The sequence below is a fragment of the Falco punctatus genome (assembly GCF_963210335.1).
Source record: "Falco punctatus genome assembly, chromosome: 1".
In the NCBI taxonomy this organism is placed as follows: Eukaryota; Metazoa; Chordata; class Aves; order Falconiformes; family Falconidae; genus Falco; species Falco punctatus.
Window position 1 is genome coordinate 13,718,878 of NC_137580.1, and position 25,605 is coordinate 13,744,482.

The 25,605-nt window shown below is 37.6% G+C and overlaps 1 protein-coding gene across 1 annotated transcript in view; it reads left to right on the top strand.

Annotated features, from left to right (window-relative positions):
• HHIP (hedgehog interacting protein) overlaps window positions 1-25,605 on the top strand; it is a 74,257-nt gene that overhangs the window by 36,117 nt on the left and 12,535 nt on the right. The window contains exons 5-11 of the mRNA XM_080393735.1: window positions 16,782-16,933; window positions 17,369-17,542; window positions 18,937-19,080; window positions 19,922-20,043; window positions 22,088-22,211; window positions 22,897-23,027; window positions 23,645-23,726. Coding sequence (XP_080249861.1) covers window positions 16,782-16,933; window positions 17,369-17,542; window positions 18,937-19,080; window positions 19,922-20,043; window positions 22,088-22,211; window positions 22,897-23,027; window positions 23,645-23,726 — 929 coding nt within the window. The remainder of the gene's footprint in view (window positions 1-16,781; window positions 16,934-17,368; window positions 17,543-18,936; window positions 19,081-19,921; window positions 20,044-22,087; window positions 22,212-22,896; window positions 23,028-23,644; window positions 23,727-25,605) is intronic.

The following is a 25,605-nucleotide window of genomic DNA, read 5'->3' on the forward strand; positions in this document are numbered from 1 at the left end:
AGCATATGCTATTACATAGAATTGTGATCATATTGTGGTACTGACATACCTCCTGCCACTAATAGAGTGAAATAATGAAATGAAATTACCACTTCAAAAATTGTAGAAAACTTCAGAATGAAAAGAAAAAGCAAGACGAAAGGAAGTGGCTGGCCATTCCATATGCATAAATTATCACTTAATAGACAGTATTGTAATTCATGTAAATATAAGACTAAGATTTTCAAATGTAATGAGTTAGTGCTTGTGGCCAATCTGAGACTAATTTTGAGGAAATACCGATCACTCTTTCTGTGATTCCTATACACTTTTTAGCTGTTTCAAGTTCAGCCTTAAAAACAAGGAATCACTTTTAAAAATGTCCTTTAATGCTTAACATCTCAAAGCAGAAGCAACAAAAAAATGAGTCCACAGTTATTCTGAAACATTTTTTAAAGTCTGAGTGATTCTAAGTAGCTTTTGCAGGTCAAACTACGATATATAGGTATATATCACAGGGAAGGAAATATTGTTTCCTGAGTAAAAAAATTATTATGGTGCCTATTTCTTTTTGAAGAGGGCATCACTGAAAAGCATGGTTCCTTTTTTCATGTGAGCTGTCAGACTCAGGACTGAAACTTGGTTCATGATCACATTTTTGACAAATTGCTACCGCTGTACTCCTATCATTACTGGCCTGTTTGGGTTTTTTTGTTTTGTTTCAAACAAGTTACAAAGATGGCTTAACTTCAGAGACTTTTTCTTAATGGAATCCATTCCACCCAGAAGGTGTTCTCTCTAACAAATGGGAAACATCACTAAATTTAACCTAAACTCTGAGTAATGGAAAGCTACATAGATGATGTCAGACATTACAAATATTATTTGTTCTTGCTAGTTTACTTCAAGGGAAATTATGAGAATGACATCATAATGATGACTGACTAATTTTTATTAGTGTTTTCTCTGAAACTCTAGACTTACAGTTATAAGAAAAACAGCTTTTAAAATGCCATACCTGTTATTCTTTTCTAACACTTTGTGATTTTCTTATTTGCAAAAGTTATTAATATTTTAAAATACCATAGATACTATCAGATCTTATTCTAGTCATTGGACATGTCAAATATTTTTTGTCCAAAAGAAAAATAAATATTATTTAATGCTCATAAAGTATAGGAAATGATCACATCTTCTTTTAAATTAATTGCTGCTTGGGTTGGCCTATGAACCTATAAACTCTGCTGGAACAGTTGTAGCCAAATTTCTTTACAACAGTTTCTTACTGTTGAAATGAATTATGCTGATGAAGGGGGTGATGACCAGCTTAGGAATAGCGATATGCTCCTTCAGTCGGCAAAGGCAAAGCACAAGGTGCCACTGCTTTAGAAACATCCAAAATTCTCATAACTGTTACAATTCTACATAACAGCAGTGTAACAGTAAAAAACTCAGTAATCCAGGGCTGCGCAAATACTTTTTGCAGCGGTCTGTTGGGTGATTTTGCTGAGAACGAGCTCTAGCTCTGAAGGGCTGCTCAGGCATTGTGTGCGCTCTTCAGAGCTGGAGATAGCAGTAGCCAAGGAGACCAGTAGAACAGCTTCTCCCACAGCAAGCCAAGAAACATTTTCCAAGCCCAGACAAAGAGCATCCCTACAGGAAGACAGTGAGAGTCATCAAGGGACTAGATATGACAATTCAAGTCAGTTAGAGGCTCCGTAACTAAACCCTGGTAGGTAGCACAGCAACCCAAAGGCTGCCTCTTGTGGAGAATTCCCCTCCCAATATTTAGGAAGTTACCACCGCCAGAGTGCATTCATAGGTTCTTTCCTAAGGATAAGATTAGGCCATAATTAATACCTTGTAGAGACAAATCTCCATGACCATATGCGGTGGGCTGACCCTGGCCGGACACCAGGTGCCCACCGGAGCCGCCCTGTCACTGCCCTCCCCAGCCGGGCAGGGGGAGAGAAAATGCAGCAAAAGGCGCCTGGTTGAGACAGGGACAGGGAGCGCCCTCCGTTACCGCCATGGGCAAAAAGGACCTGACTTGGGGAAATTAGTTTCATTTATTACCAATCAGGTCAGAGCAGGGTAACGAGAAATAGACCCAAACCTCAAAACCACCTTCCCCCCACAGCTCCCTTCTTCCTGGGTTTACCTTCCCGCCCGATTGTCTCTCCCCCCCCCCACCCCCCCAGCAGCGCAGGGGAACAGGGGTCACCTCAGCCCCCCACACGCTGCCCCTGCCGCCCCTTCCCCCGCAGGGGACCCCTCACACCCTGCCCTGCCCCAGCCGGGACCCCCGGCAGGCAGCCCCCCACCAGCCTCTCCGACTGCCCCTTCCCCGGGGCTGCAGCCGGTCACAGGCTGCCGGGGGGGATCTGCCCCCGCCACCCCCCGCGGGCTGAGGGGCACAGCCTGCCCCGCCAGGGGCTGCACCGGGGGCTGCGGGGGGATCTGCTCCGGGCCTGGAGCCCCCCAGCCTCCTGCACCCACCTGGGGGGCTGCAGTTGCTCTCACATGGTCTCACTCCTCTCTCTGGCTGCCATCTGTTGCACAGGTTTTTTTCCCCCTTCTTAAATTACCTTATCCCAGAGGCGCTACCATCATCGCCAATGGCCCTGGCCAGCAGCAGTCCCTCTTGGAGCCACCTGGCATTGGCTCCATCAAACACAGGGGAAGCTTCTGGCAGCTTCTCCAATACACCATATCAGTGTCTTTCTCCAAATGCTATTGTCCCACTCAGCCCTGTGTTTATATTTGACCTCAAAGGCAATGAATTACCCAAGTGTTTATGGTTGTGCGTGTTCATAGGTGTTTCATGTACTAAGACCTTTGCTTACCTATGAAGGCTTATTTTCATGAGAAATGAATATTTATGGTGTCAAAGTGCTTACATACATTAGGATATTTAAATACCGTGCCCTAATGAAACCTTTGTATTCATGCATTATTTCAATAGGCAAAATTCAGTGATTAATTTAGAATCAATAATCACTGCCAGACCTGGGTACACAGCTCTCACTCCCGGCACAAAATGATGCATTTGCAGTCTGCGCTCCCATGTAAATATGCACAAGTATATGGTTAAGTCTGCAAAGATAAGTTTGAAAACGTGACTCCGATGGCTAAATTCAAACCCTACTGGTAAAGCAGCTCTAGTGATCTGAGAAAGTACCCCCTGCCAGTCATCTTTGTCATTCTCTTGCTTCAGCGAAGGCTGAGTAACTGTGTAACTGCTCCTACTTCATTTCAGTGCAACACAAATGAAGTTCAGTAAATAACTAAGGGGTGGTACCTTCTTCATATGGTGCTACAAATTTTTACTTCCAGGGAATCCAGTGGCACCTTGGGTAAATGGTACATGTTTGAGTTCAAAGTCATCCTGAAACAAGAGGTCTAGATAGTATCAATGGCATCATTCATCCCAACACTGAAATAAAGTTAGTTCTGAGACTGATTTGCAGAGCTTATCTAAAGAGAGTTACACCACTATGTAATGGGCCTATGCGACAAAGAATGCTCCCCTAATCAACCCCATTTGCAAGCGATTTCCAGGGCAAAAATGAAAAAAATATCTATAATAGATAATAAACAGCTAATCGTTACATCACACATACCACATAAATCAATATAGATACATTTATTAAACATCTTTTATATATGACTTCTATTAGAGCGTTCTATTTTATCAAGGATTCAAAGGGATTAGGCTTTAATTTGTTATTTTAGTATACTATACCTTTAAATTGTTGACATATAAGTTGTATAAATAGAAATACTATAAATCTCTTAAAAAATGTACCATAAATTTTTTATGTATGACCTTTAAGTAACAGCAGTCTGTTGCATAACTCTGCAGGGGAAGTCACATGGTGGAAACCTCATATTTCCTTAAATTTATGGTTGTTTCTTGGTGGTCTAAAAGACTTTTTTTTGAAAGTTCCCTTTCAAAGTCGTAATCTTAGTAAATTGTTTAATGTTTGGTCTAATGCAGGTCAATGCAAGTTCTTATTTAGATTTATAATAGGAAATATATAACGTCAGATACCAACGAAGCCTGGCTAATAAAGTCAAGGATACCAGTGTTACATTTCATTATAATGATGTGAAGATAATGCCTTTAGCTGCATAACCACCACGTTAGCTACAGACCATAAAAAAATCTTCATGAGATCTCAGGGTCTGATTCATTAAGAGAAAAGTCTACATTTTTCCCAGTAATTTTATTTCCCCTCAATCAGAAGTATTTTTGATTGATAAATTCCCTTAATATCATTGTGTCAGATCTCATTTACTGACACTGAAAGTCATGTAAGCTCTGAAGTGGAGAGAATCGGCTGCTTCCTGGTATCCTGTTTTGCACTAGAAAAAAAATCAGTGGAGTTTGGGCATGTGCCTAAATACTTGCTGAATTAGGGCCTTATGAAACAAAATTTTATATTAAGGTAATTATCATTGCCATTACTTCGAGGAAATTTCCTAATCCAAAGTAGTTTGGTTTATACTCAGTACAGTGTTATCAGCATCAACAGAAAAGGTCTGTTTCAAGTTAAAACATGCAAGTGAATATAAGTTGCGTGAACAAGAAGAAATTACTAGTGGTTTTCCACCTCCACCAAAATCCTCAGGATCCAAAACAGGAATTTACAACGTTTGGCAGAATAAAAATTAAACCCCACTCAGAAATGTCAATATTTAAAATACGTAGTACAACCATAATTTAATGAGTTCTTTGAAAAACAGGCACATACATGAAATGCACATTTTTCAAAACCCTTTTCCCCCAACAGCGGAATTGAACATTGTAGGCATAACAGTATTAACTTATTCTAGACTATAAAATAAATTCTTCTAGGTATTTCAAACACCTTTTATCTAATCCTTAAGATATGCAAATCATGCATGTATGCACTGTTTCTATCCACTCACGTTCCACTTTTGGGACTACAAAAAAGAATCAAATTTGATGAGAATTTAAACTACAGGGACAAGGAAATCTGTGTTAACCTAAATGGTGGATGCATGTGTATGTTTATATGTGTATGTACTGAGTGTATGCGTAACGCATAAGCATAAACAGCTTGGAAAATTCAAGCCTTGCACAGTCATAAATTCTCACCTGAAAGGCAGATGTGCATCTTCCACAGTAGATGCAAATGAAAGCAATGCTCTGTGTGTACAGCCTAGCAAAAAATAAACTGATACGACACGATTCTATAATGAAGCTGAAAGAGGTACTAATAATTTATTTTCAAAGAATAAGGAATGGATTTACCATCAAGTCATAAGACTTCAACAGACTTCATAGTCTATTGGCTAGCAAGCACAGAACTCAACCCTGATGATCTGCTCAAACTTGCACTTGCAACGGACTCGGTAATGGGCTGCTGTTCATACCTTTAGCCAGCCTGCTTCTTCGGATAGCCTGTGTCAACCTGAATGTAATCCATCAATCAGATAGGCAGAGGTGTGCCATTAGTGGATTAAAAACATTTGATTCAATAGACTTTGATTATCCTGGCCAAAGATCTCAGGTGCTTTGCAGCTTCAACGCATACTAACCAAGAATGGAAAATAAAAGAATCAAAACAACCACTTTAATTTTCAACCTTTTTTTGCATTGTGCCTTCTGGGTAAGCACTAAAACAATTAATGCATGGTAGATGAATGTGACCAGCACTATTTAGCACTGATAGGAATAACGTTGTTCAGATATGTCAAAAATCTGCTGAAAAACACATGAAGACCAAGATACAATAACATACAGTTTACTGTCATCATATGAGCATTGCTCAGTTAAGGAACAGGTAATTTGTATAATGAGTGTCTTTGAACCTGGAATAGGGTTAATCCAGGATCTTGAGAGACATGAAAGACTAGCAAACCTTTTATCTTCTCAATAATTTTCTTTAAAAAGAGCATTTAGAGCCTGAACTTAGAAAAAGGACGATAGTACTAAAGGCTAGTCTGGAGAAGTCAAATGTGCATGAAAAAGAGAGCCTGGAAGTTTTTCCTGTCCATGCAAGGCATTCATTAGCCTCACAAATAACAGAAAGATCAGCACTGCTGGGGCTTTCACAAGTAGATGAGGGTGTCAAGGGAGAGGCAAAAATCCATCCCACAGGCAGCAAGTCTCAGGAACCTCAGAATGCTGGCAGTGTCTTCTTTAGAAACCAGAGGGCCTTCCTATGCCAAGAACAGACACTAAAATCTCAGACAGTTAATGCAAGAACAGGATAGAGAGGAGTGAGAATATTCTGAGATTTTGAAAACATACTCCTACCAAGTGTGGACTGAAAGGTTCTCAGGAAGGGCCAAATGAAATATTCCATTTCAGTGTTGACATTCTTCTAACTAAAACTAATTTCTAAACTGAAAACAACTCACTGAAATAATAAAAATTCCCAATTTTACAAATATTATTACTGGATGTTTCAACAATTTCAAAATTATTTTACTTTTTTCCCAAAAAAATACGTGTCACAAGCAAGCTTCCCTTTCTATCAGAGAACACGGTGGCTTACACAAATCAGCATTTTCAAATACTGTCTTTATTTAGAAAGCTCCTGGAGATTTATATTGGAGACATTTTTCATAGTAATTTATTGATTGTCTTAGGACAAACAAATTCTGAAGTTCTAAGTCTGCATCAGCTATTGACGCACACAAACATATTCCTCTAATTATTCCATATGCATGCAATGCCTCACCCTATTTCATTTTTATAACTGTGCATGCTTAACGCATTCCTTCTTTGCAATGTCCAAAACTATCTTTGCATTCTCAACAAGAAACATATTTCTCATTCACACATCTTGGGCCAAACCCAGATGGTATTAGTTTCCTACAAGGGTATTTCCTGTATGTCTGAATTGTCAACACGGCTGTGGATTGCCATCATTCTCCTCTTATATACAGATTCTAGTCATGAAGAGCAAACCGTATATCCTCCACCACCCTCATTTTTCCACTTGGCACACTTCATAAAGATATTCATGTCTCTCTTCAAATTATTAATATTTTTTCACTATTTTAGTTCAGAGGTAAAGTCAAGATCTATATGAGTGATTCACAAAAATGCTTGATTATTTTATCTTCCTCTGGTGTTCGCAAAATGTGGAAAAATCTGGATTTCTCTGGATTTATTTACTCCTTTTTTTCAGGTAACTGAAATATTACATGTATTTTTTTGAGGCTTACTGAAAGAACTCGAATTATTTGATTACTTGAGTCAGTACTGAAATCCAAGCTGTTGCTTAACTGCAGCAGTGCGGTTAAGTTGCAGGATAGCCTTTCTGCCCTCGGGGCTACACAGCTCCTGAGGCACCATGAGGCTGGTGGCATTGGCAAAGTACCAGTGAGAAAACCGCTTGGGCAGCATCAGAGAATTCAAACACTTTTTTTCTTCCCAGCTCCCATTCGGTGCTTTTTCAGAAATGTGAGGTTGCAGTGCTTAAATATATTTCTGACTCAGGTACAAACACAATTTTTTCGTTGAAAAAAATGCAATAATAGCATTTCCTGTTTTTTCTAGCTGTCTTTGTAGCAGGACTCCAACAAGTGCAGTCCTTATACTTCAAACAGTTTGATTTTGGGTAACAAATACACTTGCAATGCTCATGCTCACATGTGGAAGCTTAAAACTCAGTAGCAGATGGTGGACCTTTACATCGATCTTCCGTTTGCATTTGTGTCAGTAAGACAAGACTGTTTAATTTCTGGAACAATTGAATGGATAAGGAACGTAGTTATAAACAGTTTTAATACCGGAGTAAAAAGACATAACATAGTCGTCATAGTTGTCATAGTTGCGTAGCCTTCATCCAGTAGATCTGTTTTATGTCTACTGGTAAAATGTTGAAGAATACTTACACAGCTTCTAAGAATACAAATGCTCATTTTGCCCATTACATTTAGCATGATCATCTATGAGAAAACCAGCAACATATGCAACTAGCATTTGCTTTGAAGATATGACACATCATTATCAAAACTATGCTGAATGCTGAAGCTAAATATAGGCCGAAATATGCCTCCCCACGAATTCAGATTTCGGAGTCCGAAAGTTCTTTGGATATTGGGGAACAGAATGCCATTTGCTTTATTTCTAGAATTTGCACACACATTCTTTGGTGACGTGTTCCCAACTTTCGGTGCCTGCAGGCAAGCCTCACACTCTACATGGTGCCTCTGCCTTCAGGAGAGAAGACTGCGGGTGGAATACAAGCATCAATTACAGTTAACCTTTCATATGCTTCCTGTCTCTGTCCTGTGTTTTTATGTCACATGAACTTCTATCCTACAAATTGTCTCCAACACCCCTACCAAAAACCATTCAGATAATATGATTTTCCATTTTCTTAAGAAAAGGCAATTTAAAATATATCGCTGAAAACACTTTAGAATCTTTGCTGAGCACCTTCAGAGCCTGAATGACTACAGCTAGAAATCTGTTAAATAACCATCAGTGAAGAAGAGTATCTTTATATTTTGCACTGAAGATGAGTATCTTTTTGATAACCCACTGAACTCCCTCTTCCATAAACCAGTGACAGAGCCAGGCCCATAAAGCCCACAGTTTACGTTGCGAACATGAATGATTAGCACAGTAATGCTGGGGGAAGAAACACCAACGGTGTGGACTGAATGAAGCACCTCTGGTACTTTACTACCCTCTGGCAAAAGGTATCCTGTTTTAGGTGTGCTTCCCCCTGGCCCCCACCCCAAGATGCAGACTGCTAGCAACTTACTTTTATCACTTGCTAAGCAAGTTTTAATACTTAATATTAATTAAGTATTAAATATAATACAGGCCACAGTAAAGACATGGGGACCATTCTAAGTGGAAATCTGCAGCTTTTTTTCCTTTGAGCTGGGTGTGGTTTGCTGCTTTCTTCCTGCATCCCATGATATATAAATACATGTGAATGTAACATTCCCCATGCAACCAGAAAAAGCAAGTATCTGCTTTAATAGGCAACAGTTCACTACTGAGAGCCAAAGGAGAAAGGCAGAATTGTTTGCAAGACGGAGTAATGTCATCAGGGCATCTTTCCATTTGCATCTCTCTTTTTTGAAACTAGTTATTTTTAATGTCTACAATTAGACAGATCAACATTTCTGGTTTTAATTTAATGCAGAGAGTATGATAATTACTGTTATTCTGTTCTGAATTACATCCCTAAATTTCCATATAAAGTGGTCACGGTAAAACAGCATGAATTTGTTTTCGATTATCAGAGTATAGAATTTGTTGTAGGTTGGTTCATTTTACATAAGCACTGTCAAATTTGCTGTGTGTCACCATACATCCTTTTTTCTCCCTCAGCACACAAAAAAAAGTCTTACAGTTAATTTTAAAATTTTAAAATGCTGCAGACTTTTTTGCGGACATGTATGAAAATTCTTAGTTCAGCAGCCCAGGGAAACCTTTGCACCATAGTAAGATTCTTCTTTTTTCATAGCATATTTTCATCTTTAGCAAGGACAAAAGCAGCAGTGATTGGCTGAAATGTCATGCCATATAAAAGCAACTTATATTTTGAATTATAATTCTTCAGCTCTTTTGACAATCCTCTGCGATTAGATCTGTGTTTTAACCGAAAGGAAAAATTTTATGAAACATATTACTGAAAAATAAAGATAAGTTTTATATCCATAGTGAAGGAATGAGAGCACGAGAAAAACAGAGTAGATGTCTGAGAGGATCATGGTCAAATTAGAGGACTGGTAGAACAGTAAATCACTAATAAGATTAAATCGTATTGTTTCTGTGTTTACAGAAAAATGTTAGATAGCATTAAAATAGGGTCTAAGTGAAAAAAAATCATGCTTGATTGGAAGAGGTAAAGTCATGGGTTTAGTGAATGAAAAAGGGATTATTAGTCTCTTGTCATCATGTCATGTATTTGTGAATGTTAAATGTAATGTAGGCTATTCTCTTTGGGGTATCATCTGAGCTAATTTTATTGGACTCACCACTGAAAGAGAGTTGTAAAATTTGCCTTTATCGCAGAAGTGGCATGGAAAGGTGGGTAAAGCTCAAAAGCAACAGAAAGAAGGAGGAAAAATACAAAGGTCGTCAAGTCTATTCTCCCTATTAATGAAGAATTTTCATGGTCAGTAAATTTCTTAACACTTACTGCATTCTCGTTCACTTGAAGGAAGCTTTCTTGCTTTCCTAGAAGGCTAATTCTACCACACAATAGACCTCAAACCAATGCAGCTGAAAAGCAGTCAGGACAAGATAGCCAATAGTGGAAGAATACTGAAGAGGAAAAGTATAGGACAGCAGATATGCCAGATAAATAAATAAATAAATACATACATAAATACCAGAAAGTGGATGCATGCCAGAGAACTCAGAAGGAGCATGCTTATTTTTTACCTTCCCTTAGTGGCCTCCGCTGGTGAACCACTCACTGAATTGCTGGTGGAATGTAAAGCTTCCTTGAAAATAAATCCAGCTGGGGACAGAGGTGGAATCACCACCTGTGTTCCCAGAGGATAAATGCTGCTTACAGCTCAAGAGGCCTCTGTGGTGCAGGAAAGTGTGTAATTCACACCTTCTTGAGCCAGCTTTACTGAATGCAGTAATCATCTGGTCTTTATTTGAATCTCCCTGTTCCGGGACTGATTTCCACTGTCTTCTGTTATTCCAATTCTCCTAAAGTAGTGCAGTCCATAAAGTTTCTCAGTCCAGATGCAGACCTCACATGGGCTCATGGCCACCTCCTTGCAAGCACACTCACAGTCATATGTCACCCTGCCCAAAACCTCTCAATTACTGGCTGGCTGGCTCTTGGCAGTCTCCAAGCTTTTAGCTGCTTCTACCCAATAATTGGGAGAGTTGTCAAAGGAGGATTCATGTCTTACTAGAAGGGTGTGAAGGAGGCAAGATGTGGATTTGTGTTGGGTCGGTATCTGCATTTATATGTTTCATATACTTTCTTTAGGAGGGTGGGAAGAAAGAATTGTATTATCAGGGGACGAGGATTGTCATTTGCATTAAACTAAAGGCTTGCCCAGCAGAACAGCAAAATCTGGCGTTGAGGAAATAAAATAAAAGAAATGTACAGAGGACTGGGACTAGAAGTGAAAGGTCCTACATTTAGTGACTGGTATCTTTAAAGGACCATGAAGGTAAGGAAAAGAAAAAATAATAGAGGCCACATCAAAATTTTGTCTTTGCTACAACAGAAGTAAGAAGAAAAAAAGAACTGGACTTTAAATTCCAGTGCTTTCTTTAGATCTCAAACCTTTTTTATTTATTTCTGTTTAAGTTATGGCCTCTCCAGAGCTCTTTTGCTGGAAAACTGCGCTGCATAATAAATATGTATATGTAATTCCTGTGAATAGGTACTCTGACTTTTCCTCAAGTGCAGAGAAGCCCCATTCAAAATCCCCGCAAAGCTGGTCTTATGAATCACCTTCTTACTACCTTTTGATAACTCTGACTTTTGGACCTGCTGGGCATTACAGGAGTGAGACGTCGTTACTTTATTAATAGAGTTCAGTTCTCCTATGAAAAAATGAAGCATTTAAATATCACTGCAAACATCAGAGCAGACAACTTTGTAATGGGTGCACTTTGGCCATCGATGATTTTCAACCAAATCCTGCCCTGCACCTAACTGAGCAAAAACCACCTCTAACTTCAGTAGGAATTGTGCTTAAATTCCAAGTAAGAATATGGCCGTCCAAGTATTTTTCCTGTATAAATTTAATTGTAAAGCATTCCTGTGTCTGAAGTTATTTTTAAGTCAAGTATTAAAATAACGCATTTCTTTAAAGTAATCAGTAAAAAATACTGGAAATGTTTAAAAAAAATCCTTCTATGTCTGCAAAGCCCTTTATAAATGAGAAAAAAAAAAAAAAAAAAGGCTTTGCAGCACAACAGGAAAAAGGAAATGCTTTGGAGATAGGGTCTAGTATGTATACTATACTGAGCCATGACATCAGTGTAATTATTTTTCCCTAAGGTAAATGTCTTATGTTACAACTTCTTCCCTTGCCAGAGGCCTCAGGCCCCACAGATGTTCAGATAGCAAAGCACTTGAGTTCTCAACACCCAAGAGGTCTATAGGAGCTCTATTCCTATACCATACCTACAGCCCAATCAGTTTCTGGTTTTCTCATTCTGTATTTGTTGTCCCCTTCCATCTGTCAGGAGCACCTCTCCCTTGTGTTTCTCCAAATACTTGATGCGGCTTTGAAAGGCAAGGTGTGCCCTTGCAGCAGACCTTTCGCTGGCTTCTACTTCTGCTGTAGTCGAGTTTCTATCTGTGCTGGGGCCTGATTTCCAAAACATGTCGCTTAAGCAAACACTTTCCACTGAGAAAAATACCTGGCATTGATCTTCAGCCCTACAGTAAGATCTGGTAAAGGAAGGTTCAGATAAGCAGAGATCCTTTTGGGATCTCCTAATTAGAAATCTCTTTCTGAAGAGTTCACATGGTACTGCCTGATAAGAGATTTTAGAGGGTCTATGACCCCTTCCCCCATTTTTTTTGCAAATAAAATTCCTTAAGATCAAACACATGGTAATGCATATTAGCTATGATATTTATTACCTAGGAAATAAACTAAATTAAGAGTGATCATACTACCTCAACAAGTTACCCAGAATTTGCTCTATAATAACAGATTAAAACAAACAATATAAAGACCTGACATTAAAGTTAATATATTAAATACATATTTTAAGCACAACTCCATTTAAAAAGGGTCGCTACTAATTTCGAACATGAAAGTGGGATTGTTCAGATGAAAAAGCTGTTAATTAAAAATACCACTACTTTATATGAGTGAATTGCGAAATCAATTTTAAAGGAAAACTCAGAATCTGCTACCTATATATTGTTTACTATTACGCCACACAGAGTAATGGAAAAATACAGTCATGTTTGGTTTTGCTTACTAAAATTAATTACTATTAAGGTTATGTAATTAAGGGTCACGCTTACAACATGATCTATTTAAAGTGAAATGCTTAACAATACCAGTTAAGCATTCCCATGTATTTCTTTATATTTATTACGTGAAATAATGCATATATTGACATACTGAAATGGCAGCATGTCTTAAAAATAAGTGTATATTTCTGTATTATAGGAAAGGTATAACACTTTAACAATATAATAATACTTCTGTATATAGTATCAGTGATATGCCAGAATACATACGGAAACACACAGATTGAAAGTAGAGCCCACTTTTAAGGAGTGCTTAGGTGTAAAAAGGCACATTTCAATAAAAATCCAGTATTCACGTGCAACGGTTACTCCTCTTAGTATTAGTCAAAATACAAAGTGGATCCTGTTGTGCAGCTGTTTCAGATTTTCACACGTGTAAATATATTACAACAGAAAACACAATGGAAAAAGAAATACTAAAAATATACTTCAGTTGAGAACACTTACGGTGTGATATAGTTTCAGAACTGACATAATGTACCTAACCAATCATTTAAAAATGAAGTGTAAAAAAACACTTTAATGCATACAATTAATCTTTACTTGCCTTTGTACTGACTTGAGATAATGTAATTCTGATTAAGTTATTTTCATGCTTGTGGTCTTAAACTAGACCATTCTGGTTTTAAAAGGAATGTTTTTCCTTTCACAGAACTCCTTAGCTGAAGCTTATAATCTGGCCCAAGGAAAATCAATTTTGAAACAAGTGTAATAATTGGTGCAAAACATGCAACTACTGTGAGACATGAGCATTCAAGCTAAAGAGCTGCATAGGCAGACATTGGAAGTGTGAGTTTCCTGGCTTAGTTATGATAGAGATTTCACATGAACCCAGTCCACAGTACGTCTAAGTAGTTAATACTCATTTCAGCGAACCGTCATACTTTGTCTTCAACAGACATCCCAATGGAATACAAAGATTTGTCTCATTCTTCTTGCCCGCCCTCATAAAACTGACAAACATCAATGGTTATTCCATCAAGCAGTGTAGTGCAGAATCTCATACAAGCTACTGTGTCATCTACAGTTTGTTGGTGCTGATTTAATCTAAGGGAAGACTTAAAAAGGAAAGGATGTCAGTAAGTTATTAAGCTGCCAAGAGAAAGATCTAGATATTTGACACAGTATATCTACAAGACAAGACTGTAAAGCCTGGAATGCTGTTTTCAGAGTAGACATCAAAAGTCCATTGATAGAAAATAAAGTGAGGAATATTCTGTAGGGAAAATCTGAAATTTTGAAATGTGGTACATAATTCAGTTTGACAGTACCAAAATGACTGCTTGTAAGGGATTTTGCTGGGTATCTCCATTTACTCCACAACAAACGAGACATAACACCACAGAAAACTATGTACTTTCTGGCACCACAGAGATCATTTCAAAAGCTATGGAAGTTGTGGCAGTGATTTAGTTGGAAACAACACGTTTGCCGCTTAGTGATTAAAGCTGAAAGTACACATGAACAATTGTTTTCCAAACCCAGAAAAAATAAGTATGGAAAAACTCAGCTGGATTTCTAGTTGACCTTAAGCCAACTAATGGGTTGATACTGCACTGATTTCAGTATCTTAGAGGGATATTTCCAAATTTTTTGTTAAATTCACGAGTAAATAGACTTTTTAGAACATAGTGTGTCTGGCTCGCTTTGAAAAACAGAAAGCAGCATGACTTTTCAGGAAGCAGTAGATAACATTCTACAAACAAAGCAAGTAATATATTGCTAATAGAATCATGCAAGACAGCAATTAGCAGAAATACTGGCCTGATCCTATGAATACAACTTGCCATGCTTACTACCTTTCAGCCCTTGTGTTTCATTCATCAAATTCTTGCTTCATGTGTACTTCGTTAAAAGCTCTAAATTTAATTTTCACCTGTTTACCCTTTCAACAACTTCACTTTCACACTGAGACTGCTCCCATGACATCAAGTGCTAAATAAAATCTTCAGCTTAGTAACAGAAAGATCTTTTCTTACTAGTACTTTCAATAACTCACCTTGAATGGCAGGCCTAGTGTGACTCACTGACATTCCTGGGCCCTTAAATGAGTTGAACTCATCTCTCAGGAGAAGAAATAAGACTGTCTTTGTCTGGGCACAGCAGATAGAATCATTCATCAGGAATCTTTGAAATATGCCTTACTGTTCCCAAAGCAACTGATTTGCCTCCCTTTGCTTCAGACCTTATCAGAGCAACTTGGTCAAAACTCTTAGAAACTCATACAATAATATATACAATCAGTTCAGACTCTGCTGCAGAATTATTTTTGGCTGGTGAAGGAGAAAGTGCTAGATTAACGGTCCCTTCATCCATGATGACTGCAACTGACTTGGCAGGTCTAACTAGACTTTCAAAACTAACCCCTCTGATAACCCCCTGAAACTAAATTTTTCTAGCAGACAAACTAGCAAATTTTGGCTGCCTCTAAATTAGCGGGATCCAGATTTCATTGTACAAATCTCTTTGTATGGAAATCTCTTGAACCTATTTACATTTCCACTTCTGACTCAGATTTCCCATTGGTGGCTGTGATTAAAAAGGAAGGATGGCAATCATGTTGAATTAAAACAAATTAAAGCTGTGCACCTCCCCAGTTAGGCCTTTTGTAGGACGTATTTCAACAGGGAGGCAGGCTCATCCATCACTCTGAATTGCAAATACATCTGAAAAGCTTCATTCTGTCTTATAATTTCAAATTTAATGATTAGTTATCATGGGTGCGGTTAGAGTTGCAAAATGTTACCTCCTTACGGGTGCCGAGCTGGAGGATTTGAATCTACAACAGAGTCACTAGTTGTGAAAGGCTGGCAAACCCTGAGTTAAACTGCAAAACAGCTATCAGCTTGTGAGTAACCACATACATTAATTGAATCTGAATTGTTAATGATGTACTGGGTTTATTTCTGTGCCTCAGCTTCTCTCCCGTGTATTACCTCAAAAGCAACAAATGAATCTAAGTTTTACTCTTCATTTCTACAAATACAATTTTAGGCATAGTAATATGACATATATTTTTAGAAGCCAAAGAGAAAATTGCCTTCTATTTAAGCACACAGAGTATTTGCATTGTCACAGTACATTACATGGATTTGATGCTTAACATATAACTGTACTAATCTTTGTGGCAAACATAGTAACAAAAGAAAGTTGTTCAGAGATTTTTCTATTTTTATTTAAAAAAATAACAAAAACCTTTCCATTGAAGGACCACATTTAAAACTATGGTTTCTCTGCACAGAGACCAAGGCTGCTTATTACCTACAGTATACTAGCTATGACGAACAGACCACCATAGTTGTGACAACTGATGTTGCTGCCTCCAGGGTAAAACAAAGGTTTACATATTACACAAGCAATTTAACTGTTTTCTAAACATATTGCCAGGACAGTGGGAGTTGGCAGCCAGCACTGTGTTTTAGGCTTTGGATACTTGGATTAGAAGTGACTGCTGATTATAGACCTTTTTATTTGTCTTCTACGAATTACAAGCAACCTAGTAACCCAGCAAAGAATCCTTCACAGCACTTAAACTTGTCTTCATGGCTTCCCAAAGATTACATACACAAATCACTCCACAAAAGTGGCATAAGAGACTTGTGCATAGATAACTACATAAGACAATTGTCTTGTTCTAACTCTTACAGACTTCCCCAAAGTGAAATGCTTTATAATCCTTTTTTGTGCAGTAGTCAGGAAAGAAATAAAAGAGTTTGGGCAAAGATTATCCACAAGAAAGAAACTTTTTTTTGGGTTCCAGCTGAAACACAATAAAGAACATAATTAACTTCACAATTCTTTGTGTTTTTCATTTGACTGCAGGGAGGAGATGAAAGAGGACTGTTAAGCCTTGCATTCCATCCCAATTACAAGAAAAATGGAAAGCTGTATGTGTCTTATACCACCAACCAAGAACGGTGGGCTATTGGACCTCATGACCACATCCTTAGGGTCGTAGAATACACGGTGTCCAGGTATCAGTAGAAGTCTAAAATTTACAAATTGTGTATTTCTCAGCAACTTTTTCATTTTAGTATTTCCCATTTCTAAAATGAACTAGCAGATTTACAATGTGCATACTTGGGCACTTGCAGAAAAAATATTGCTGATTTTATTTCAAACAGTAGTTTTGGAATGCCAGTAAGTACACTGGTTTATTCTTTTTAAGGCTTTTTTAAGTTATTCTGTCATTTTTTAGTTATAGTTATTGCCTAATTATTGCGTATAGGCAGCAAAATATTTTTTGTGAATGCTGGAAAATTTAAATTTCTCAGAAATAATTGACATTTTCCTACCAAATTACATCCACATCTTAAAGTATAATTTGAATGAATGACTCGAGTTTATTTTTAGAAAGAAGAACAATGATAATGAACTGTGAAAACTGTGTTCATATCTTTATATTGCAGGAAAAACCCACACCAAGTTGATATGAGAACAGCAAGAGTGTTTTTAGAAGTAGCAGAACTACATCGAAAACACCTAGGAGGACAGCTTCTGTTTGGCCCAGATGGTTTCCTATACATTTTTCTTGGAGATGGCATGATCACTCTAGATGATATGGAGGAGATGGATGGTTTAAGGTACAAAAGCTACCAATGCATAGACTTCTATTATTGTCTCCTGGTTTTGCATGGTATTTGGGGTCAGAATCAAAAGTGATCAGCAGTTGTCAGGACAGATCTGACTCCCCTTTCCTTTATTTCCTACTATTTTCAGTGCCGGGGTTTAGCAAACTGCTGATTTTCAGAACAGTCTACTGCTTAAATGCATCTTGTAGTTGTGTGCTGTCAAACTATGTAAATATTGGAGACCTCATCAGCAGATGCAATTGTATTTAAGCACAGGTTAGACCTCTTTTTACCAAACTATTACTCTATGAACAAGACAACTTTATTTAACATTCTAAAAAAGTGTCTACAAACACATACCAGAGCCAGCAACAACACTGCATCACTTAGGAAAATGTCTAGTGAACATATGAAGCAAACCTTTGATTTTACCTATACAATTTTCTCAACCTGCTTTTTCCCTCTGTTTCATTATACTGTGAAGCTGCAACATTTGCCTTAATTTAGAGCAGGTGTGGTACTGAGCCTTTACAGACCTAAAAGGAGTTGCTATGCTCAAAGGCCTCTCTGGCTCAGCAGAATAGCAGATGCTCCTCCCCTTTGAAGTGAGGATATATGTAAAACCAAGACCAGAGAGCAATTCTAACACTTAATTTTAAATTTATGTAAAACAAGGGCAGACTGAAACTTATTCATGATGAAGAAAGACAGAAAGAAATCAATTTAAATATCCCAGCTCTTCATGTTTGTAAAAAGAGTTTTGATGCTTTTCTGCTCCTCCTACATTCTTGTCCTTCTCCCTTCCTCCATCACAATCGTGAATGTAAGGCAAAACATTTTACTCTGTCCTGTTTCAAGTAACAAGAAAGTTCTGACTCTTTACAAAAAAATCAGCACCTCCATTCAACCAATACAATTACTTACTGTTGTTTGGTGTCGTTTTAATTAATGTATTACTGATCTTTGGATTGTACTGTGACTAAAAATCATTGAATTCAACAGTAGGATTCAAAGTGTTAGCAAAAAGCATTATGTAACTACATAGTGATTATATCCATAGTTACTCTAGAGGAGATACAGTATAAAAGAGTCAATAGCCTTATGTTTGAAGCCATGAGACAACGTTGGTGTATGGGAAGTTGCTCTTATTATCAAGTTGTTTCCCAATAGCACGGTCGGAGGTGTTCTAGTATGCACATAACAAGGCAACATTATTGCCCATACTGAATCTTTGATAGATTCTGCTACTATTCTTTGGACTTGCATGTACCATAATGCCAATCTACATGTGATTTATTCAGTAAAGTGGGTGGTTTATTTTGCTGGTTCACTGTACTATTATATGAATTAAATCTACCAGTAAAATACTTCTAAAACCCAATTATTTTATCCTCCAACTTTCTCAGTGATTTTACAGGTTCTGTATTACGCCTTGACGTAAATACTGACCTGTGCAACGTCCCTTATTCCATACCACGCAGCAACCCACATTTTAATAGCACAAACCAGCCTCCCGAGATTTTTGCACATGGACTCCACAATCCAGGCCGGTAAGTAAGTTTCAATTAAACTGAATTATGCTGCAGCAGGTAACATTTTCAAAAGAAATCATTTATACAGTCAGGTAACAAAATTTTAATAATAAAAGCACTTGTGAACTTTTTGAAACTTCCACTCCTCCACCCTCACAAATATGTCACAGTTAGAAACAAATGTCAAGACTGAAATGACAGAAACAATGTCCAGGATTTTTGTTTTTAATCAGTAATAAAATGATTACCTTTATGAAAAAAAGATAACTTAAAGGAGAGAGTTGGTAAAGTACAGCTGAGATGGGAATCTTGACCAAGGAAAAAAGGCATGTGGACAACAAACATCTGGTTATAGCTAAACAATAACAAGGAGGAGAACAACGCTTTAACTAAACACAGATAATTCAGCAAATTAGGTGGGTGGTAGTACTGAAGTGGCATTTAAAGTCATGGTTTGAAAAAATTCAGAAAGTCAAGTTGTTCAGAAAAGGAGTTGATTCTTGGACTTTTGAACAATCCAAAATTCCTACACTACATAAGTCAACTCATTTAGTTTGGTTAAAGCACTGTTCATTTCAGGTGCTAGTGAGCAGAGTACATTTTATCACTTGGAAAAAATAGTTTTATTTCACATTATATAAAAAATGGCACAGGGATGGGAAAGGTGTATTATCTCTTGTGTACAAGTCTGATGCACTTCTCAGATATTGTGGCTCCATATGAAATAGGTCCCTCAAACGAGTAGGCTCCACAAAGAAACAATAATCCTTCAAAATGTGATGCTTCATCCTATTGATAGAGAATTATATATTATGGACTCATCTATCTCATGGGGTTTCTATTATTTTTTGTTTTACAGATGTGCTGTGGACCGCCACCCAACAGATGTAAACATCAATTTAACTATACTTTGCTCAGATTCAAATGGAAAGAACAGATCTTCAGCACGAATTTTGCAAATAATAAAGGGTAAAGACTATGGTAAGTTCTATCCAGGGTAAAGCTACTGGGAACAGTCAGTTTCTATGCCTGTGGAATAATAAATAGAAAGCAGAAGAAAACAGATGAAGGACTGTATAGCCATGATAGGGAACTTACAGCACAAACAGCACAGGTAACCTACACAAGATAAAAATTATGAAAAGTATGGTACAAGCAGATAAAAGATGCAAAACAACAAAATTTAAATGACTCAACTTTGTTCTTGTTGGTGTAGAATATCATGTAAATAAGATTTAAGAAATACGCGCCAGTTGCTAGTCTGTCAAAGATCTCACTGTTGCTGCATAGATGGCTCATAATGAAAAGATTTTGGAATGTCAGGAAGTGATGAAAATGTATTCTTAGCCATTCACAAATAAAATTTTAAGATAAAGAATGGAAACCTCATGTAATGTGCCTCCTATAACGGAAAAAGTGAGACAGACAATAACAGACCATAACCAAACAGGGAAACGGCTGAGCTCTGTTTAAATGTTACTAAAAATTAAAAACTTAGAAAAATGCACTATGCTGCTACTTCATCATAAATGACTAGTTTAGATTGCAAAAAGATAAACGTTCTCAATTAGGGACTTGAAATTTTAAAATGTTTCATGTTTTCTCTGAATCAGTATGATTGTCAGTCACTATCTTAGTTTAATGTAAACTCTGATTCACTAAGATCGCTTGCTAGTTCAGGCAAGCCAGGTGACAGTTACTCTGAGCTATCATCTACCTTGCTTGGCTTCTAGCAGCTCGTAAATTCATGGTGGTAAAAGCTGATAAATGCCAAAGGTGTGTAAAGGCGTCAAGAACTGGACTGTCTCCTGGAATGTAGCATCTTACAGTTTTACGCACATCCCGAGTTCTCTCACCTGTATTTGACTTAAAAGCAAAGCAGCTGGGCTGGCTAGTACAACAGAACACAATGGTGTAACGCAATTGTTCTACTTCATTCTATTGCATGTATTTGCTGTTTTCATTTTATAAAAGCCAAACCAAAGAATTATATTTGGGAAACCACTGCTCCACTGGAATTTTGACTGCATCTTTATTGCAGTGTAAGCTAAGCAATATTGTGTCTATCCAGAACAGCCTGCCGATATTAATACTAGGCTGTGGGTCAATTGCTTCAGTAAAGAGCTCATCATCCTTTTCTCCCACATAAAATGTCAGCTCTTACTCTTATAGAAGAAGCTGGGAAATTCATTTATCAAAGACTTCCAGATAGCCCTCTGACTAACAAAAAAGTTTCTATAAACCAAAACAGTCTATTGGCTGTGGCTTTAATTTAAAATCATGCAGTCGGCATGTCAAGTTGAGCCTACTTTTACCTTAAGCAGTGGTTGATTGCATGAATAGGAACATTTACACTGAAACTTCCTTGAAGACAAAATTTGATATGACTAAACGCTACAGGTTTGAAAAAAAAAAAAAAAAACAACACACCTGTAGGAACAGCAACTACAGAGGCAGCATAAAATAAATTACCACAAGAAGCTATGGCCAGCAAAACTAGTGTTTTACGGGACATAACACACATAAAACGTTTAAAACTGTGATTTTGAAAGTGTTTCTCAAACCATTGAAAGGCTTTGAAACCAAGTTCTGCTGAAAATATCTGGTATTTCTGCTCTTAGATACTGGAAGGACTTTACAGTGAAGTGGGTTTAATTGTATTCCTGGAGTGCAGGAGACCCATTCTGCAGACTCTATTGACACGTGAAAGTTAATAGCAGTAGTCACATCAACTTCAGTGAAAGTCCAACCTAATCCTTATATAGTTTTATTCTCCTAGCCTGTGCACAAGTAAGAAAGCAATTATAGCCTCTCTTATCTAAATCCCTAACCGATTGTTTCACAAACAGCCTTTGTTATAATTTTCTGATTTTTTTAATGCTTCATTTCCAGCAACACATCTTGAATTTTGAGAAATGTTCAAATGAATTAACCTCTTTTCTTGAAGTAATAACATTTTCATAAATGTGAATCGAAGCTAAATATGAAATTCATATGATCTAACGCTATGGTAGTTCCTTTTTAGAAAGTGAGCCTTCACTTTTAGAATTCAAACCATTCAGCAGTGGATCCTTGGTTGGTGGATTTGTCTATCGAGGCTGCCAGTCTGAAAGACTTTATGGAAGTTATGTATTTGGAGACCGCAATGGGTAGGTTTCATATAACTCACTCTTAAACAAAAATGTATATAAGGTATATTTAGTTATTGAGCTTACTGTATAAAGGATCACCAACAGTCTGGTACATTGTGTCACTTTGCCAGTTTAGCAGTGTGGCAATGCAGATTAAATTCTAGATTTGGAAATAAAACAGCACAGCATTCTAATGAATGGGAACATATGTGACATATCTGATCCTTGGAAAAAAGTAGACACTCACATCACATCCCTCTTAAGAGTTTTGTTGTACAAATACGTGCATCATCTACATTACGATGGCAATAAATGTTAACCACAGAACTCTTTCCCAAAGAGGTCTAACTGGTAAGACATTGAAATCTTTTGGGGTTTTACGGAAAGATCACTGATAGAGCAAAATGAATGTTTTTTTAAAGAATGGGCATAGTTTTTCCATGCCAAATAGCTCAGTATTCACAAATGCATATATAGTATAGCTTGAACTCAGTTTTGAAATGTTTAAATGACGGAAGGGAAATGCTGTACTTTTTAAGCATCTGAGACAGAACAGGCAGGAAATTCTAAGATTGTAACTGCACAGATGTATCTATGGAGTATGGAGCCACTTGCAGCATGTGTTTACTTATTTGTCTGGATGGTGAAAACTCTCTATTCAAAATGTAATATAACAATTTGCTTTATGTGTTTTTGAATATAGAAATTTTTTAACGCTGCAACAGAGTCCTGCAACCAAACAGTGGCAAGAGAAACCCCTCTGTCTTGGCAACACTGGTTCATGTAGAGGTTTCTTTTCAGGCCCTGTCTTGGGATTTGGTGAAGACGAATTAGGTAAACAGAAAAAAAACTATGTTATTAAATCATAAGCCTTATGGGTAATGCCTGAATAATGAACTACTCAAAATTATAGTAAATGTTTAAAAAGATGAAAACTAAAGGCTATCTTTCCTTTGCCAAAACTGTCTACACTGCTCTCAGCTACACCTTAGCAGCCTTGTAAGAACCAAGAAGAGAATGGGTTGTAGGAAGGGGCAAAGGTCCTTACTGCCTCTCATATTCCGTGCGCTGTGTCACTCGCTATGACACAATGTGTTGTATACTTGGTTTTATTCTCAACATTACAGACTTAAGGAGCAAAGGTGGTGCATGAGCAGACTGATCCCCCTCTTTACCCTTCCTTCCCAGTTTTATTTTTCTTGTACAATTCCTGTACAATATGAAACAAAAAGTGTTCATGGTAAAGTATCTTTCACACTTTAGCATCAATTCGCGGAAAGTGCTTATTTAAATTTTCAAATAGCAATGATTCTGTTGTATGTATGTTTCAGTAACTAGTGTTTCTTCTGAAGTTTTTTTTAATCTTATCTTGCAAATACAGCAAGATCACAGAAGCCATGTATTTGACATCTTAGGAGAGAACTAATTTCTTGCATTGGTTTCTTTAACAGGTGAGGTTTACATATTATCAAGCAGTAAAAGTATGACACAGCCTCACAGTGGAAAACTCTACAAGATCATTGACCCAAAAAGGTGAGCATCGCATTTCTCACTATGATCAGTCTTCCCTTCAACATGTTAAAAACCAAAAGGTAAATGTAGTTCTTTCCATGTAGCTGAATTATGTGATACTGACATTCAATGAGAAGGGAAATTCTTAATGCAGGGGGCTTCCTAAAAGCAAATGTACCATCCTGCAGCAAAAAGAACAGATTCACTTAATAGTAATCACTGTCTTAGTGAAAGTGAATGTCAGAAGAGCAGAGGCATAACCAACACTAACTTCTGGAAATTTTTACTCTTTGACATTATGCTAAATGCTGCCCACTTTCCCACCTAGATTCAAATTCTTTGCATGTTTTCATAGAAGTGGAGACATATTTAATGTGGAACCATACGGACCAGTACAGGTAAAGGATGCTTCTGGTAGTTCTGAAGCCAAATGACTCGTAGGTACCACGGAGGTTATGCAGCGTCAGTGGGAGGCAGATTCTGGTATTCTCCCCAGCACTACCGCTTTCCTACCTGCCACTGTGGTGGGGTAGTGTGCAGCAGGAGCTGGCTCAAAAGGTTAGTACTGGCTGACAATACCTACTCCGTATACTGAAAAGCTACTACAGAAAAATAATTTGACAGCACCAGCTAGCAGACAAGCCATCCTTGGTTGGTTCCAGTCTCACTTCCTCATAAGTATCCAGTTCCTCACTTCCTCCACTTCACTTTGCCATAAGTAAGCTCTAAGGGACAAATTCAGCCTTTCCCAATCCTCTCTTCTGTTGTATGGGCAATACCACCAACAGAAAGTGATACAAAGGACTGAACCCTCAATGGGTGTGAATTGTCACTGCTTACAAGGTTTCAACATCCTTCCATACCCCTGCATTTACCTGCCTCTCCCTGGGGAAGTTTGGAGCACCAAGGAAGGAAACCTTCTGTCCTTGGACTGTGTGACAAAAACACACTAAATTCTTTCACAGTTCTAAATGCACTGTTCCCAAAAGGCTTATAAATCCCACTCAAGTGATTTATAAGACACAGAATTAATATAGTCGGTTTAATTATTTAGACTAATTTACCAGTTGTAAAATGAGGATAAATTATAATTATCAAATCAGGGTTTCTCGAGATGTGATCTTTGCAGAGAAGCTAGAGCTATGAAAATATTAGGGAATCTGGAAAGACGGCTAAAAGCCAGGTCCTAATGTGACCAGGGGCCCCAGCAGCAATAAGAGCAGATGACTAGCAAACGCTCACTTTAGCTGGAGAAATACCATTCTCTTCATGACAAATCTTGCTGCTCTATCACAGCAAGTCTGTGGCACGTAAAGGTACCACATTCATCTTGCAAAAGCATCAGAAATTAACACAATACGAAACAGCCAACAGAAACGAAGTTTCTCGTATTAATTACTTTGACCCCATCATACCCTGCAAAAGCAACTGCTTATTTGTTCAGCATTTACTTCAGCATGTTTTGCCATTAGCATCAGATGCAGTTAGGCTTGCATTTTTGGTTTTGCTGTGGACTGTTTAGAAGAGTAATTTATTTTCTTGTCTGATTTTAAAATCTAAAAATCGTTATTGGAACAACAAGTGAATTCAATAATAAGTTCATGAAATTGGATTCTCACTATGATCAGTCTTCCCTTCAACATGTTAAAAACCAAAAGGTAAATGTAGTTCTTTCCATGTAGCTGAATTATGTGATACTGACATTCAATGAGAAGGGAAATTCTTAATGCAGGGGGCTTCCTAAAAGCAAATGTACCATCCTGCAGCAAAAAGAACAGATTCACTTAATAGTAATCACTGTCTTAGTGAAAGTGAATGTCAGAAGAGCAGAGGCATAAACAACACTGTACTGTACTGTAAGTTACAGTAGAGTTTCAGTGTTTTCCAATTTCACTATCTC